Raw genomic sequence first — 19,667 nt, 5'->3', positions numbered from 1 at the left:
TATTTCCCCAGCTCAGTGTAGCCTGAAATACTCTGGAACTTCATGCCATCAGAACTGAAGTGTGCATACATGTGAATGAAACAGAAATACTTGTTTTTTTGAAAAACAGAAATCTTGCACCGAATCATTTTATAAATGATTTATAACAGAATGTTCTTAAAATATGAGACGTGATGTTTAACAAGATTCTTTGAAGGGCTGGCTGAAGACTTTGGCAATGTTAGAACTTTCCTGGTGAAATGAGTCAGGCTGCTGCTTGCTAAGTAGAACTGAACAGAAAAAAAGATCTACTTAGCGGAGATTTAAAAAACTGTCCAAAATCCAGTTTTCTGCAGCGACTTTACAGGATCTTTTTTTGTTGTTTTTGTTTTCTTTGAAACTGTAAACACAACAAACATTTCCAATAGGATTCAATATACTGGTGCGCTGGCTGAAGTGCCAGTCCTGATTCTCCCATCCTGCCCCATCCCGCCCTGTCTCTTTCTTTAAAAAAATGTTGTGATAACAAAAATTATCATTCCTTACAAGTTGAAGCACAGATAACAAACAGATAGAAAAGATCAGATGCTGGAGTGGATGAGGTTCTGCTTGGAAGGTCCATTGGTTTTGCTTTCTTTCCAGAGGGCCCCTAGGAAATACCTGAGTTGCAGGGGATGTTCCTCCATTTGTTAAAATCTTGTGCTAGAAGCAGCTCCCTATGCTGGGATGAGAGCAGAATTATTTCTTCGCCCCTTCCCTCCACCCAAGAAAACAAGAACCAATGCTGATGTTTAAGAAGAGGCCCATCATGTGTCCAAAATCTCCCTGGTGGGGGATGGTTCATGAGGAAGGCCTTGTGTACTGCGGAGGGTCTGATTGTGGGGCACTGAGTTCTGCTGGAGCTCAAGTGCAATGGCATTTTGTGGGAACTCCTTCACTTGCTTCTTGTACTCTAGGAATGTGCAGACCTTGGTAGCAATGGCAATTATATTCTTGCCAATAAAGATTGTAGAGACTCTGCTGTCTTGAAATAGGACCATATTAATGGCTCGGATGAATATGGTAACCATGTTTATGGTCACCAGGCTCAGGACAGGGTAGAGCATCATTTTCTGGGGAGCAATATGCTCTCCTTGCATGCTAATTTCACTCAAGGAAACACAGGGCAGGATCAGGAGCAATATGTAGCAATAGAAGAACATGAGTCCTTCTGCCCAGATTGGCAGACCAGTCTTGTGTGGCTCCCACAGGTTGGCTTGAATATCTAAGATATCCAATAAGTCCAAGGCCACCCAGAAGAGACGCCCTCGCAAATCCTCTTTCTTCCGAAAGGTACGTATATATTCCATGCTGTCCAAGGCTACTAGCACTAGGTACAATCCTGGCACACAAATGGAGAGAAGCAAAGTCAGTGCCTTTCTAGCCACTGTCTCCAGATTTCTCTTGTCAGCCTTATAGTTCTGGAATATAAAATACAGTTTGATTTCCAGCACAAAGATATAGAGGAACCAAAGAATCATAGCATAGCCCCGTTTGGCTGTCTTCACCTCAGCCCCCACCCAGACCGCCACGTAGCGCAGCACAATCAAAAAGCAAATGTCTCCTACCAGGACAATGATGCAGACACCAATTTTACGAGGCCCTTGGTTCTGCTCTACCAGGTAAGCATCCATGAATGCCATGCTGGTCATAATAACAAAGGTGGTAAGACATACGTGACGCTTATCTGGGGGTGGAAGCACCATGTTGAGATGATGGAACCACCCACCCTTTTCTTCCCACTTTGTGGTATTGCTCCAAGGGCCAGCCTTACATTTCTCACAGATGAAATCTCTTAAAACTGTTGGCAGTAAATCTTAAATTATAAAAGAAATTCCAGTAAGGCAATAACAGATGAACCTGATATTTCATCTGATACCTTCAAGTTCTGATCACTCAAAAGTACAGCAATCATCCGTTCTGAATTTTTTTGCTGCATATAGATCAAGATTTCCACTAGCAGAAAGATCCTTTGCTGGTTACCATAGTATTCACCTTCTGACTTAAGCCTGTCATTGGCATTTCTGAGAGCATCTTTGAGAAGACCTTCATTTCAGTTATAATTGTTTAGTTTTTCGCTATTAATGTCCTTCTTGAAGAATGAGGAGGCCCTCACTGGCTTGTAGATAATCTTCCTTATGGGCTTCTTGGCAGCAGTTCATCACGTTCTTCAGCAATTAAAAAAATATATCAGGCATCAACCATAGTAGCATGCTAGAATAGCAGGTCAAAACTTATTGCTCCTCAAAAGCTGCAAACAGGTGTGATCCTTTCCCAGGGTATTTTTTCCCCTGTAAGTCCCTCTGCTCCTCCACCCATGACTCTATCCGGAGCAGAATCCATGGAGAGTAAGACTTGCACTTCCAAGAGAGGCTTCTGATCCAGCATCTCTTTCTTGCTACTATCCATTCTGAGCTGGAAAAAAAAACCCAGAGGAAAAATAAGTGAGGGAAGTTTCAGTCATGTGAGTCAAGAAGCTGCCTTTTTCAGCATGGATATTGAGAGTTAGAAGAAAGGAACTGAAAATATACTATAGGAGTTATTTTGACATTATTTAAAGCAACTAGTTTAGGGATGCGGTGGCTCAGTGGGTTAGGACGCTAAGCTTGTCGATCAGAAGGTCGGCAGTTTGGCGGGTCGAATCCTGAGTGCCGCGTAACAGAGTGAGCGCCTGTTACTCATCCCAGCTTCTGCCAACCTAGCAGTTCGAAAGCACGTAAAAATGCAAGTAGAAAAATAGGGACCACTACGGTGGGAAGGTAACAGCGTTCCGTGCGCCTTTGGCGTCTAGTCATGCCGGCCACATGACCACGGAGACATCCTCGGACAAGCGCTGGCTCTTCAGCTTTCAAATGGAGATGAGCACCGGCCCCTAAAGTCGGAAACAGCTAGCACGCGTGTGCGGGGGAACCTTTACCTTTTTATTACAAAACACCCTTTCATACTTCGGGGGGGAGGGAGGGGGACGGCAAATAACCTACATTTTGGAAACAGGCCTTTGCCCTGGCTTTGCAGAAGATACAGAAGAAGCTCTGTCATCAAGGAAATTTAGGCAAAGTTACATTTGCAGCCCAACACTATACGGATGTTTTGCAATTGCCTTCGATGAGCCTCCTTTTAACTGCTTCTCTAAAATTGCAATTCTTGCCTTTTGGAGGGAGATACCCGATCTTATTTTAAGGTTGATACTTTCTGTTTAAGACAGAGGGAAGGAAATATTATTTATATTATGTTTACTTTTTTTTACTTCTTTCTGTCCATTTAAATTTTCTAACCTGTCCAATATCATGTAATATTAAGAAAAAAGGGGGGAAAAATCTAAAGTTTGCCTCAAAAGAGATATTAGAAGTCTCTCATTCCAAAATACAACCAAATCACATTCTGTTGATGTGGCTTCACTTTACCACTTCAGCTAGCCCCTTTTTAAGTTGACTTCAGGAGACCATATTATATGATCCCATCTTCCCGAGACACTAAACCCCTGTGAATGTGTTCAACTTAAGTTGAAGCAATCACCTCTTTTCTCCCTTTCCCTTATACTTGGGAGAAGGAAAAAGCTCTGTATCTCTTGACCAGCATCTGAACACTGCATTTGTTAGATGTCTTTTCCTCTGTTCTATATCTTGATCTGATTTAATTAGACAATTTCGAAGCTTCAAACTTTTTACCTATTCACAGCACTTTCTCAACTCCTCTCAGGAAACATGTATTTCAGAAGGCAAAACATGTTGTGTTGGACTCATTGTTGTGATCCAGGTGTGCATTTATAGAACCCAAAGAGAATTTTGGAAATGTGCCATGACCAGAAAGAATAATAAAGAAATTCTGTGCACTAATGGTTATTGTCAAGAAAGAAGAACAGGCACAGAAATCTTTCAAATATTTCTTAGGAGCTACTTCTGCAATTCAAACTATGGATTCCAAAATCAACTTAGCTGCACAGCAATGATAGGTGTGGGTCTGTAAATCTGCATGTGTTTCAGCATATAACCCCAATTAATTCTTTGCATTCACCCCAATATGTTATACAAATAAGGGAGCATGTTATTCATTAAAGGTAAAGGTTCCCCCGCACATGCGTGCTAGTTGTTTCCAACTCTAGGGGCCGGTGCTCATCTCCATTTCAAAGCCGAAGACTTTGAGGACATCTCCGTGGTCATGTGGCCGGCATGACTAGATGCCAAAGGTGCACGGAACGCTGTTACCTTCCCACCGTAGTGGTTCCTATTTTTCTACTTGCATTTTTACGTGCTTTCGAACTGCTAGGTTGGCAGAAGATGGGACAAGCAACAGGTGCTCACTCTGTTACACGGCACTCGGGATTTGACCCGCCAAACTGCCGACCTTCTGATCGACAAGCTGAGCGTCTCAACCCACTGAGCCACCGTGTCCCTTATGTTATTCATTATAATGTAATAAATCATTACATGTTTTAAGTGTTACGAATACATATGAGTAAGATCCTGCCATGGCCAGTGAAAATATTAAGAAAAACATGTGTAGGGAATGTGACTACAAAGGGATGTGATGTGATGGACTAGAATAATGCAGCAGGTTCCCAAGAAAGAGGGATCACATTCCAAGGAGGTGGGCAACACAAGAGTGAGTGAGCTGAATTATGGGAAGAGAAAGGAAGTTAGGATAGCCGCTCTGTAGAATCTTCCAGGGTATATCCATTGGGATAAAGGTAGTAAAGGTTTAGTCTGGTAAGATTCTGTCTAAATATTAAAGCAAATAAAGAACTGAACTTTGACTGGATTGTGTTACGTCGTTCTTGAGCTAGGCTTCGCAACTGTCAGGGTTCTGCCACACAGACAACAGCAATGTAACAGATCAAAGCCCTTTAATAATTGCTGCAGGACCGGATCCTTGGAGAACTTGGCATTTCTAATACTTAAAATGTCTAATCTCCAAAATATGAAAGAAACACTTTAATCCAAAACAAATTTTGGCATGATAAATTTCAGATGGGGAATTGCAGCAAAACCCTTTTAGAAGGCTACTTTCGTCCAGCTTTAGTTAGCAGATAATGATAGAAGCTACAGGAAGCAAAATAAACAATGGAAATACTGGCAAAGAAGTACATACATCAGCTGAGAAGCAAACTCTGCAGCAAGTAGCAGATCAAATAGATTTTTGACATCCGTAGCTATTTTGTCACCTGAAAATGGAAGTGAAAATAGAGGGTCACCAATATTGGACTTACTCCTAATTAATAAGGATAAAATGACCGAGGAAATGGAGGTAGCAGGAACTTTGGAAGACAGTGACCATTCATCACAATGCAGGCACAGGTGATTGAATGAAGTCAGACCAGTGTTTTAAACCTTAAGCGAGCTGAGTTCAAGAAACTGAGAAACATTAGGAAAGATTCCATAGATGGAAATCCTAAAAGAAAAGCAGTTCAGGATGATGGGAAATTTGAAATAATAACATCTTAAACAAAAACAATAACATGGAGAAATACAAAAGACAGCAGGGTTGCAAAAAGAACTCTCTGACAAACTGAGGGAAAAACGATGACAAGGATCAGGAAGACTAAGATTCAGAATGAACTAAGACTTGGAAAAAATGCCAACAATAACAAGTTTCTTTCAGTATGTAAAGAACAAGCAGAAAATCAATGAAATGATTGGTCCACTAGTGACTAATGGGAGAAAATGGCAAGAAGGTGACTGACAGCGCAGAAAAGGTATAGAAAACCGAATGACGTGGTTGAAAGAGACAGACCTCAAGCAGGAAACATACAGTATATATACCATCCTGGTCAAATCTTTGTCCAACCTCTTCTTGGAAACCTCCATTGATGGACTACACACCACTTCTAGGGGCAAGCCATTCCACTGATTAATTGTTCTCACTGTCAGGAAATTTCTCCTTCATTGTAGGTTGGACCTTTCTAATAAACTTCCACCCATTTTCTCCTGCCCTCAGGTGCTTTGGACCCCCTCTTCTTTATGAAAACCCCCTCAAGTATTGGGAGAATATAATATTGTGAAGGGTCAGATGAAAGAATATATGTGCAGATGAGGCCCTGGGGATCAGAAGAAGGGTCATATGCGGAGATAGGACCCAGGTGTGGTTGTGATGGACATGGGAGTGAGGAAGATGAATTCTGAGAAGAAACATTTATCTTACAACAACTTTTTCTTTAACAACTTTTTTTTCTTTCTGCTCACTGAGGGATTTGCAGCATAAGCTTGCTAACAGTTGAGCAGTGTGAGGGGGGTTGCGGGGGTGGGGGGGCTGCAGGGACAATGAAGCGAGACAGAAATACAAAAGACAGCAGGGTTGCAAAAAAGAACTGAGAAAAAACAATGACAAGGATCGGGAAGACTAAGATTCAGAATGAACTAAGACTTGGGAAAAATGCCAGTAGTAACAAGTTTCTTTCAGTATGTAAAGAACGAGAAGAAAATCAAGGAAATGATTGGTTGACGAGTGACTAATGGGAGAAAATGGCAAGGAGGTGAGTGACAGCACAGAAAAGGTATAGAAAACTGAACGACAGGGTTGGAAGAGAGCAAAAGGGTGAATGTGAATCACCTTTGAATATAGAAACTGCTGTAAAACTCTAATGGCCTTGGTAGCTTTCAAAGCTGAGGCCACTTTTATCTCTTGGTACCAAAATAAAAGTCTTTCCACATCTTGGGTTTGGTGATCAATTGTCTTCAACACCAAGCTAAGACCCAGTTTTGGGAACAACAATTGGAATAATCCCCTCATGTCATCCCTAGCCCTTCTCTTCGTTAGACTAGACCAGGGGTCAGCAACCTGAAACAGTGAAAGAGCCACTCGGAACCGGTTCCCTCACAAAAGGAAAAACTGGGAGCCGCAAAAAATGTGTGCGCATGCGCGTACATGCACGCATGTGCAGAACAGGGTTTGACTGAAGAGTGGAGCCAAGGCGAGATATGCACCTACCCTACATATTTGAATTGATTGGTTGAACTTTTTTAGTCCCACTTTTTTTTTTTGGACTGCACATGGCAGAGGACTGGGAGCCGCAGGAGACGGCTGAAAGAGCCGCATGCGGCTCCGGAGCCGCGGGTTGCAGACCTGTGGACTAGACAAACCCAATTCCTGTAACCATTCTTTGTATGTTTTAGCTTCCAGGTCTTAATCATCTCTGTTGCTCTTCTCTGCATTATTTCTATAGTCTCAGCATCTTTTTTGTACTGTGGTGACCAGAATTGGATGTAACATTCCAAGTGTGACCTCACTAGTGCAGTGAGAGGGCCATTAGAGAGGGGCCTCCTCAGGGTGCCGTCGGTCAGGGACTGCCGGCTGGCGGCCCCCAGGGGGAGAGCATTCTCTGTGGGTGTGCCAGCCCTTTGGAATCAATTGCCTGTTGAGCTCCGGATGGCTCCCGACCTTCGCTCTTTCCGCCGTGATCTGAAGACCTGGTTGTTTGAACAGGCCGGCCTGGACTAAGGGTTTGGGTTCATTTTTAACTATTTATTGTTAGGGCTAAATTAATTTAATTTTACTTTTAACTTTTGTATGTTGTATTTTATTGCCCTGTACACCGCCCTGAGTCCTTTGGGAGAAGGGCGGTATAGAAATTCAATAAATAAATAAATAAATAAATAAATAAATAAATAAATAAATAAATAAATAAATAAATAAATAAGTGGTACTACCACTTCTAGTGATCCTATCCATCTGTTGATGCAGCCTAAAATTGGATTGGCTTTTCTGGTAGCTGCAACACACTGCAGGCTCATACTTAAGTGGTGGTCCACTAGGACACCTAGATCACTCTCATAGTCACTACTGTTGAGTCGAATATCACCTATTCGGTACCTGTGCATTGGTTTTTCCTGCTAAGCATAAGAACCTACTTTTCTAACCACTGAATTGCATTTTGTTGGCTCAGAATGAACTAAGCTAGCAACTCATGTCAGAAATATTTTTTAAAAGTTTATTTTGACATGTAAAAAAAAAAGAAAAAAAATCAAGGACACCATCAGTCCACTAATGGGAGAAGATGCTAAGGAGGTGATGGGTAGCAGGGAGAAAGTGGAACTGCTTAATTGATTCTTTATACCTGACTTTACGCAAAAGGAAAAAATAGTCCAGCCTATGGAACAGTACCATAGAACAGGGCTTTTCAACCGGTGGTATGTGTACCACTGATGGTACTTTGGCACCTGGCAGATACTTTGCAACCATCCTAGAGAAGTGGTAGTGTGGGATGGGGGGAGAGAAATGAGCTGAAGCGGTGGCAGTGCTGCACAAGCCTGAGGGAGAGACAGCTGGAGCTGCAGGGCTGTCAGGGCTCAGCAGAAGCCCCAGGATCAGTGCCGGGCTCTAGCTGATTGGCGCTTCCAGAAGTTGGAGGTGCCCTGAAGAGAAAAGGAGGAGGAGGGGAGAGAGGAGAGGATATAAAAGGAGGTTTTGGCGGGAAAGGGCCAGCAAGGGGCTGCCCTCCCGGCATGTGGAGGCGGCGAGCTCCTGGCATCCCTGCTGACTGTCCCTGCTGACCACTGAGAAAGAAAAAAGGCAAGAGAATTGCTTCCCTTTCCCCCAGGATGCTCATGTGCTCGCCGCCTTCTCTGTTCAACCACAGGGGATGGGGTAGAGATGGCGGGGGGGGGGGGGCTCTCGCTGGCTCCAGGGCTGTTCCATGGATCTAAGGCTGAGCACGTTCCAGCTTTGATGGGCCCCACCAGATCAGTGCCATGCCTGCTCACTGACCTAGCCTCACAGCCACTGGCTTCCCTTTCATCGGGACTGCCCCTGCCTGCATGGGATAGCTATAGCTGGCAGCAGCATAGCTGTCTCTCCGCCCCCCATCATCCCATCCTGAGCACGAAGGAAGGAAAAAGAAGCAGAGGAAGAAGGAAAGAAGGGAGGGAGGGAGGGAGGGAGGGAAGGAAAGAAAGAAGGAAGGAAGGAAGGAGAGGCAACTGGGTTGGAAATGCCCCAATTCGAAGGAGAAAGCAATTTTGTGTTCTGTTTTGTCACAGACAGAACTTTGTCGACAATCCAAGCTAACACTGGTATTCTTGAATTAAACAGCAGAAACCTGTTTAAGTGGACGGTATCATTTTGAGGATATTTATCTCTTGTGTGGTGATTTTGCTTTCATTATAGCTCTAAGCCACTTTTAAGCCCTGGAGGAAACTTACTAAAAATAGAAATGGTGAATTCTCCAGCCAAGTAATCTGTCTGGAAATGGGCCAGTTGTCTAGACAAAGAAAAGTACAAGGAAAGTGGTAAGGAGCATTGCACAGGCATTCTCTTTCTTCCTAGCAATTATACAATGCCCAGTCCAATTTTGTGATTTTTTTTTCCAGAAGTTAATGGGGCAACTTTTTCTCTTGTAAGCCAAAATATGGTGGACTCTCTAAACTAAATGGAGTATGTGGGACATCCAGCCCCTATTTTGAACTCTTCATGCATTTCTTACTATCCAATTCCCTTCTTAGACCAAACTTACTTATTATAAGTTTCTAAACATTTTTTAAAAATACTATCTCTGGTAATGTACAAATGGTGCTATTTATTTAACTCCATAAAAATGTGTACTGCTGGATTATATGGAATAATGTACTGGAATTTTAATTTTTCCCCATGAAATTCATGATAGCATAAATTTTTATTTATTTATGAAATTAATTATTTATCTATTTGTGTAGAAAATGACTTAAGAGATATGTGCATGTTTGCATATGTGTGTGTGTGAGAGTGAATGAGTGAGTGTTGGTCCTTTGGCTGTGACAGGAACTAACTGACCAGCTTGTTGCCCAAGCCTGACATCATGAGCTAAAAGAGAAGGACTAGCCCAAGATCAGCCAGCCAGCCAGCTTTCATGCCTCATGTGACACTAGAATTCAGTTCCTGGTTCCTAGCCTGGTACCCTAACCACTATGCCAACATGAATCTCCAGCCTCTCTCTGTCTTTCTCTTCCCTCTGACCCATACAGTAGTATGGGATATTATGCAGACCTTAGTCAAATCTCCTTTGCTGTTTTACTAACCATCCTCAAAAATATAATGTTCAACATTTGAGAACATTGTTCAATTCATATGGAGGATGTTAGGCAAGATGGTACCCCAAATATCTGATCCTTATTTGCTGATAATTTATCTTAGGGAACATAGTTAAGAGAACATCAGTATCAAGACAAGAACACTTATGTAGCAGCTGCATTTGAGGAATTGTGGAAATCAAGGACCACCAGACTACAGTTAATGGGCATGAACTCTTTTTTTCCATCTAGTGGTCCTTAAAGGTTGATAGTCCTTTGCAGAAGGGGAGGGGGGAAGGAAAAATTGACTGAATGGAGTAGAACCTTATGTGACATCACAGAATGCATTTTGCACTGATGAGTTATTGTATGGTTGGTGTTATTTCAATTTCAGCCAAGGGAAAACCATCAAATAGTTCTCTTTGCCATGTTGCAGGGAGAAGCTGGGTGGGAACAATGCAGCAGACCCCTGTTTGGTAGGTCTGGTAAGAGCACACTGTGGGGTAGGAGGATTTATGCTAAATGACTTCCTCCTGACCCTAGGATGGGAGCAAAGCAGCTGTGGGAATGAAACTCAGACTTCTCCAGAGCTCCATTGTGTATTCTCAGGACCCAATGTCCTGAGAATACACAAAAAGAAATATTATTTATCTTTATACCAGATTTATCCTTTGTTACTTAGTTCGTAGACTGAAATTCATACATGTTAAGATTTGTTTATTAGATCAGCTATGTAGAAGCTGAAAAGAAAGTAAACCAAGTACCAACCAGGTCAGAATTTCAGGAAATAGGAAATTCTCACAGGGAGAACGAACTTGAGGCCTTCACAATAAAATTGTTCTAACAGCCCTTTCCGAGCAAAGCTACTTCCTGTGACTCCACCACAGCAGAATTGACCTTGATCTGCTTTAGTTTTCTCTCCAAGTAATCCTGCTAGATTTAGCAGGCCTTTGGCATAGTCAAGCATTCTCTGCACCTCCGCCTTCCTCCTGTTTGCAGGCTGGATGGTAGAGGTTCCTGCTGTGTTCTGTGCTTGCAATGTCTTAGGTGGCAAGTTAGAGCTGGCTGCTGCTCCTCTCTCCTTGCTGGGGCCTGGCAGTGCCAGCTGAGGTTTTGGAAGAGGACCTGGCTGTGAAATCAGGTCGTGAGAACCCTTGTTCTGAGAGACCTAATTCAGAAATTACAATAGTATTTAAGGCAGAAAGAAACCCAGTGTACAGTACACCTGAAATGTTTTTATATCAATAGTGGGAGTCCTCGACTTACAACAGTTCATTTAGTGACCATCCAAAGTTACAACAGCACTGAAAAAAGTGACATGGCTATTTTTCACACTTATGATCTTTGCAACATCCCCATGGTCACACGATGAAAATTCAGACGCTTGGCAACTGACTCATATTTATGACTGTTGCAGTGTCACAGGGTCATGTGATCCCCTTTAGTGATCTTCTGACAAGCAAAGTCAATGGGGAAGCCAGATTCACTTAACAACCGTGTTATTAATTCAACAAATGCAGTGACTTACTTAACAACTGTGGCAAGAAAGGTTGTGAAATGGGGCAAAATTCACTTAACAAACGTCTCATTTAGCAACGTAAATTTTGGGCTCAATTGTGATTTAAGTCAAGGACTACTTGTATCTATGTTTCCAGAGAGGACAAAAATATATAACACCAAGGAAGGCCTCTTGTGAGAACTTTCTGTTACAATTATTGTACTCAGCAAAGATAGGTGGCTGACAGGCAAAGTTTTAAGTATAAATTTGGGAGGGACGCTAGTATAAGCATGTTACATGGGACCACCTTGCCTATCAGTTCTATATATAATATAGTCATTAAATAAAATGCTACATTTTATGATATTAAAATAATGTTTACTATATTTCTGACATTAAAAATGTTTGGGGAGTTTTCAACAATGGCTCAAATTTCTGTCTTATTATTTTGCTACTTTGTTTAACATTCAGCCTGAAGAAGAATCCAATTGCATTTGCTGCCAATTTTATAACTATTTCTTTGGTCCTAATAAAGATATTAACCTCATCAATTATTATAATGGACTCATGTTGCTGTACATATTTACAAGTCTTGCTTGTTTTGAAAAATTGAAAGTCTGCATGATGCCCTTTAGTTTTTTTACATTTAAGTTTCTTTATTTAACCTGCTGACATTAGGACTGGTATTTTGCCAGATGTGGCAGTACTTATCTGTGAAGGAGACAGCCTGCCCTTTTGTGATAGCCAAAGAAATTCTTGAAAGAACAGGCCACCCAAATAAATAAAGCAGGCATGATGGCCCACCACAACAGTCCCAGTTTCTCATTTGGCCCATGGGAAAATTAATTGCCTACCCATGACCTATGTGGTCAGTAAGAACTGAAATCCAACTACATAATCAAAATCATTGTTGTGTCTCTATTTTGCTGTTGTCCCTTAAACATTCATTAAAGCCTGTCAATTTAAAATGATTAAACGTCGTCTTCAGATATTTTCCATTTTTCCCTTCAATCCTCTAAAGCACGGGTGTCAAAATCGCCACGTCATGTGTCACAACTTTTTTTGCATTGCCGGAGTTGGGGTGGGCGCAGCCTCCGCATGATGTAACTGGCCCGCCGTTGACACCTCTGCTCTAAAATTGTAATCTTTCCCATTCTGAACATGGTTCTATTCAGCATCATTTGCAAATACTAATTAGATAAAATATGACAAAGAACAAGGCTGAAAAAGAATTTCTCAATGAATATTTAAGTAATAATTGTGAATCTTAGGATGTTGAAAGGGAGAAAATTACTGAAGTGTATAAGTTTCCTGAAGTTTGAAAAAGAATTTTAAAAAACCCCATTCGAGCAGTTCTGTGCTCAGAAAGTAATTACCACATATGTATACTGTGTAATAATTTTACATTCAGAAGAAAACAGAGTAATATATTTGCAATCAGCACTGATTTGTTAACAACAAATCATCTAAAACCATCCATGGTAATTTCAATTCATGAAGATTTGGAGAAATTATGTAACACCTAACAATTTATAAATCTTAACTATAGAAGTCTTGCAAGTAACTTGAAAGAATAGCAAGAGATACTGAATAATGGTTATTCAGACAGCTTGCTTTCATGTTTAGGAAGTTCATGAGAGGTTTCATGAAAATGGTTGAATAGCTGAAGCTGAGGTAAAGAACAAGGTTTATATTGAAAAGCAGTACAAGTTTTCAAATGTGTGTCAGCGGGAGGTATATCCTGCTTCCTGGTTCACACCGAACCAGTAGTTTAACCATTTGTTTCACCTGAACTAAGTCAAAGCACTCAGGAAATATATATACAAGCAGCATCAGAAGAACTGTCACTCTCTTTTGGAGCTTTTCTATTTGGAGGCTTACGGTCTCTGAATGTACCAGTAGTTTAACCATTTGTTTCACCTGAACTAAGTCAAAGCACTCAGGAAATATATATACAAGCAGCATCAGAAGAACTGTCACTCTCTTTTGGAGCTTTTCTATTTGGAGGCTTACGGTCTCTGAATGTACCATTAGTAAAGGTAACTAGTAGTATGTGTCCAGATTCTGCAAATGCAGAAATTCAAGAAAGTTAAATAGAAGATTTGGACTTTAATCTCCCATAAACTTGTACAAAAGAAAGATCTTTACACCATCTCTCCAGTGGGTCCCCCAACCAACTAACTCCCTTTTTTATGACCCGTTAATCCCTTAATCTGGGATAGAGTCAGGGTAACTGGATGGAGCTAAGTGTTTATTGGCCAGATGCCCTTTCTGATGCCACACAGATTTTGCAGCATATCTCTCTCTCTCCCTCCCTCTCTCCCTCCTTCTTCCTCTCTCTCTCTCTCTCCCTCCCTCCCCTCCCCTCCTCTCTAACATATGTATATGTTCAACACAAAATAATATATACGAGGGCAATTTGGAAATAAACCTCCATTTGCTTATCAATGACAGACACTCACAGATACAGAACTTTTATTATACACATTAGAAAACTACAACATTACGTTACTTTTTGACATAATCGCCATTCAAACTGAGGCACTTGTCATAACGTCTTACAAGTTTTGAAATTCCTTAGTAGTAGTCGCTCAGCGCCAAATTTGGGTTATAGGGGGTGTATGTGTGTGACCAACACCATAGAAAATCCCAGCAAATGTGAAGATGCCAAAGGAGTACTACTAGTGAAATTCATGGAGCGTGGTTCGGCCATCAATTCAGAAGTCTACTGTGAAATGTTATGACAATTCAGACAAGCCATCCATAACAAGCGTCGGGGCATGCTGACTTTTGGTTTGGTGTTGGTTCATGATAATGCTCGCCTGCACACCACTAGATGCACCCAAAGCAGTTCCATTGGGATGTTTTAGATCAACCCCCCCACCCCACCCCCCATAGCTCAGATTTGGCACGAGCGACTACATCTAAGGAATTTCAAACCTTACAAGACAAGCACCTCAATTTGAATGGCGATTATGTCAAAAAGTAATGTAATGTTGTACAGTAGTTTTCTAATGTGTATAATAAAAGTTCTGTATCTGTGAGTGTCTGTCATTGATGACCAAACAGAGGTTTATTTCCGAATTGCACTTGTACAGATTCTTAACCAAGCTGTCCACATTTTGCTGCAAAACAATGTTCTTTCCTGTTCTGCATACAAAAGTCATATACAGAATAGCAGGTGAATCATGTATTAATACTATTGATAGTGCAGCACCCTCCTTTTAATTAAGGGAGTGTAGAATAAGCATATACTCAGAGGCTTGTATACAGTGTATACATTTCTCATTCTCTAGTATCCCTCTACTGTTCAGTTGCCCCTCTGTCTGAACGCTGTACATTCTTTTCTACTCATATTTATGGTATAAAGTAATAAGAGATGGTCCTTGATGTATGACTGTAATGGAGCTTGTCCATCAGGGTCGTAAGTAGTGATAGTTGTAAAGTGGCTCATCCATGTGCCCGACCCAATTTTATGACCTTTTTTTGTGGCAGTTGTTAAGTGAATGTTGCAACTGTAAAGCAACCGCCACAGTTGTTAAATGAATGCCACCATTATTAAACAAATCAATTGTTTACATAAGGCAGTTTTACTTCATAAATCTTCATGAAATGTGATCACATGTCTGTGCAATAATGCAAATGGCCATAAGTGTTGACTGCTTTCTGAGCATCCAAAATTCAGTCAATTAACCCTGGGGCGAGCTGTTGGAACTTCAGAACCTAGGGGAGGTCCCTGCCAGCTCCCTTTGTGAAGGGTCCTTCTCAAGCTCACAATATGCAACATATTCTCCTATTTCATCTATAATGCTAAATCATAATGTTGTTTTGCTTTGGAATTATATCCACATATGATTAATGTTGGTTTCATAAGCCTTATTTCCATTCTTGGAACGGACTTGTCCACGTTGAGACAAAAATAAACAATCCATATTACAATGTGGCACTATGCACAACCATAATTTGATAAAATGGGTAAAACAAATAGCTATCCCATAACTAGCAATAAATATTCAATGCTATAACCAAGACCTTTTTTTTGGTACCTTTGAGCAGTGTTGATGCCTGGTGACTGCCTAGACAAGTCCCTGCAGTTCTCTTGTCATGGCTTTTCCAAAATGGATTTCCATTGTCTCCTTCCTATGGTTGAAAGAGAGTGATTGGCCCAAGGTTACCCAACTGGCTTCTGGTCTAGGGGAGGATTGCAGGTAGCTCCTAATTTACAACAATTGGCAGAATCAGCAAAAAAGTTTGCAGATTGAAACCATGTGATTGCAGGATGCTGCAACTAGCCATAAATGCGTGCTGGTTGCCAACCATCCCAATTGCCATCATGTGACTGCAGGGGTGGGGCAAGCTTGTAACTTTTTCTAAGGCTATCATAACTCTGAACCATCATCAGAACCATAAGTTGAGAACTACCTGTAGAAGTCATGCTCTCCCAGTTTCTAGCCTGGTGCCTTAACTATTGCACCAAACTGGTTCTCAGACCAAGATTCTACATTAGCTATTTCTCTTGTTTAGATGAGGCTAAAAGATTTGGACTGCAAAAATGTTCAGAGAACAAGTGACTGCAGAGGGAACTGGTTTTCAATTGTTTTCATATGTACAATTAAGGATGAGATTTAATATAAACAAAAAAGGTGATTGAAATAGAACATAAGGTGGAATTTTGTGTGCTAAAATGTACAAATTAACAAAGAATGAGCATGTGATTGCTAAAAAGAACATTTTTGGTTGAAGTCTGAAACAGTAAAATCGGTGCATGTTAAATTGGGCTAAGAATTTTGGTTATCATATATAGAGGGATCAATGGGAGACAATGTGGTTAAACGGAGTGAAATTCATCGTTTTACAACTTAAGACACAACTATTAGAGGCATAGAATCAAGATCACATGAAGTATTAGTACCGCTTTATAAAACCCTAGTAAGACCACACCTGGAATACTGCAGCCAATTTTGGTCACCATATCACAAAAAAGATGTTGAGAGTTTGGAAAAAATACAGAGAAGAGCAACTAAAAATATAGACTTTATGCTGTTTCCTAGTAAGCAAGCATTTGTAATGGGACGCGGTGGCTCAGTGGGTTAGGACGCTGAGCTTGTCGATCAGAAGGTCAGCAGTTTGGCAGGTCGAATCCCGAGTGCTGCATAACTCGTCCCAGCTTCTGCCAACCTAGCAGTTTGAAAGCACATAAAAATGCAAGTAGAAAAATAGGGACCACTACAGTGGGAAGGTAACAGCGTTCCCTGCGCCTTTGGCATCTAGTCATGCCGGCCACATGACCACGGAGACATCCTCGGACAAGTGCTGGCTCTTCGGCTTTGAAACGGAGATGAGCACCAGCCCCTAGAGTCGGAAACGACTAGCACGCATGTGCGGGGGAATCTTTACCTTTACGCATTTGTAGGCTTGATTCTTTTCCAATGTTTTGTACTTATTTGAGCATTTAAGATAAATGGAAACCTTGGCCTAAATTCTCTCACACTGAGGATGGAGAGAAAGATCTTCAAGGCTGTGATTCCAAACTGTGGAACTCTTCCCCCTCAAAAGCTTTGCTCATACTGTACCCTTTTCTCTCCAGGCCTAGATATACTTTTCCTCTTGGACTCTTTTTTTTATTTCTACAATTGGCAAAGTTTTAAAGATTGTGGTTGATACGACTCTTTATAAAATCACATCTGTGTTTCATTTTCTTGTTATGCTATTATTAAAGGCAGTTTGGGACATTAATGATGGGTCTGATTTGGTTGATTGTATTTTGTTTTACACATATGTCTCCTACAGAATTTTATTTCTGTAAACAAATAGTTAGTAATAACAATAATGAAATATGGATTGACTGTTTATACAAGGACCTTCACTGCATGGATTGTTTTCCTCTTGGTAGATTTGTACATATTTCTTAGATGTTTGACAAGGGCCCCACAATCTTTTGTTCACTTCCATTTCATGTAATTGCCAAATGATACCTGTCTTCAGGAATAAAGTAGCCTTAAATCTGAAATAAGAGTCCAACCATTATGCAAGAAATCAGTATTGACCCACCTTTCCCATGGAAGGCCTTCCTTAACATTGGTAAGTGGTCTAGGAGAAAAGGTGGAATGGAATGGAATGGAATGGAATGGAATGGAATGGAATGGAATGGAATGGAATAGAATAGAATAGAATAGAATAGAATAGAATAGAATAGAATAGAATAGAATAGAATAGAATAGAATAGAATAGAATAGAATAGAATAGAATAGAATCTGGAAGGGACCTTTGAGGTCTTCTAGTCCAGCCCCCCACTCTAGCAGGAGAACCTATACCATCTCAGACAAGTGACTGTCTAGCCTCTTCTTAAAAATCTCCAGTGATGGAGCGCCCACAATTTCTGGAGGCAAGCTGTTCCACTGGTTAATTGTCCTCACTGATAGGAAGTTTCTCCTTAATTCTAGGTTGCTTCTCTCTTTGTTCAGTTTCCAAACATTGTTTCTTGTCCTGCTCTCTGGTGCTTTCGTCAATAACATGATCCTCTCTTCTTTGTGGCAGCCCCTCAAGTATTGGAATACTGCTATCATGTCTCCCCTATTTCTTCTTTTCTTTAGACTAGCCAGACCCAAGTCCTGCAGCCTTTCTTCATATGTTTTAGTCAGTGGTGGAATTCAAATATGTGAACAACCAGTTCTCTATGTGGATGCCACTTCTGGAAGTCCATTGTGGGTCTGGGCAACAAAAAATTAGCTACCAGTTCTGCCGAAGTGGTGCGAACCGGCTGAATCCCATCACTGGTTTTAGTCTCCAGGCTTTTGATCATCTTAGTTGCTCTTTTCTGAATTTTTTCCAAACTCTCAACATCTTTTTTGTGAGATGGTGACCAAAACTGGCTGCAGTATTCCAGGTGTGGTCTTACTGGGGTTTTATAAAGCGGTACTAATACTTTGTGTGATCTTGATACTAAAAGCATTTCATTGTTATCTCCTCCCACATCTAAATCTGGACTATTTCTGCAGAAGGTGGAAAAAAGAATCCATACCATTAGCTGTTGAACTTGTATTTTCTTAGAAGCCTCATCCATCTGCTGAACTGTTCCTGAGAGACAATGCATTTTGTGTGTGTGTGTGCTTGCACGCACACACGTGGAAGTGAAAGTGTTTCTGTGTTCCCTACACAGTAACAGTAACACCTCTTCTTCCGTTCTTCTCCCTTCCCCAAGATTCAGACATCAAGGAGCACAAAAGAGCTATTGCTTACATGTCCACACATGCACATGAGTAAGTAGTGATTGCAATCAATAGGTGCTGACACTATCTTAGATTAGTTGCCTGCATCTTTAACTTGGAATGTACAAAGACGTTGTGCTGCTCAAAAGGCAAAAGCAGAGTTAGGAGAAAGGGCAACAACTATTTTCTACTTATCTATTCCTTCGGAGCGGTGCTCAGCCAGTAACTGGAATAATTTCATATGGTCAAGAGACTTTCAACAATTGGAAAGGAAAAAAAGTATGCCTTCCTGGTACCCAGTGAAATGCAGAAGGCACCAACGGTCCCTTCAGGACCAGCTGCTTGCTCTAGCTCCCTTATCAGAGGCATAATGGCAGATGGATCCCATTTACACTGCCAAGAATGGAATGCAGAAAGCCTGCAGGGACCTCCCCCCTTTAGGTCTCCCTTCTGCCCTCCCCACCTCCTCCCCAGCAAAGGAGTGAAGTTTAGGTTCAGCCGGTCTAACGTGCAGTGGACCAAGGGAAGCAGTGCAACCCAGCAGATAGAGGTGGCCAGCTGTTCTTAGGAGAACTAACCACTAATTCATTCAATGGTGTGGGCTCTGTGGGCCTCAGATGGAGGGAAGGAAATGTTACTGCTGCTCGTCTCCCTCTTCTGGTAGGGACAGGGGTGGGCGGCAGAGGACGGGGAAGATTGTTCTGCATCCTTCAGTTCAGGTGAGCTAGTGAGAGGATAAACCAGATGTTTCTTGACCGAGAAGCTAAGCTGGCCTGCTTGTACATCTGTCTCACCTTCCGAGGGCTGGGATTGGACCTGGCAGGCCCAGTCCGCTCAGCTGTCCAGCGAAAATAGGCAAGTAGAGGTGGAGGCCAGAGCGAGCGGGAAGGCGGTGCCATTGGGCTCAATCGTCTTCTCCCCATCAGCATTGTAAGCACAACCTGGCACTTCTGCCCTACCTTCCAT

The 19,667-nt window shown here is 41.6% G+C and overlaps 1 protein-coding gene across 1 annotated transcript; it reads right to left on the bottom strand.

Moving 5' to 3' along the window:
* Window positions 1–785: 785 nt before the first annotated feature.
* TMEM121 (transmembrane protein 121) lies at window positions 786–1,724 on the bottom strand (the record flags this gene model as incomplete). The annotated part of the gene is made up of 1 exon (XM_081322151.1): window positions 786–1,724. One exon carries the CDS (start codon window positions 1,722–1,724, stop codon window positions 786–788), a length of 939 nt encoding a protein of 312 aa, XP_081178277.1.
* Window positions 1,725–19,667: the final 17,943 nt, after the last annotated feature.

Source organism: Vipera berus, assembly GCF_964194415.1.
Source record: "Vipera berus genome assembly, chromosome: 3".
NCBI classification, from domain to species: domain Eukaryota; kingdom Metazoa; phylum Chordata; class Lepidosauria; order Squamata; family Viperidae; genus Vipera; species Vipera berus.
This window is presented reverse-complemented; position numbering and strand designations above follow the sequence as displayed.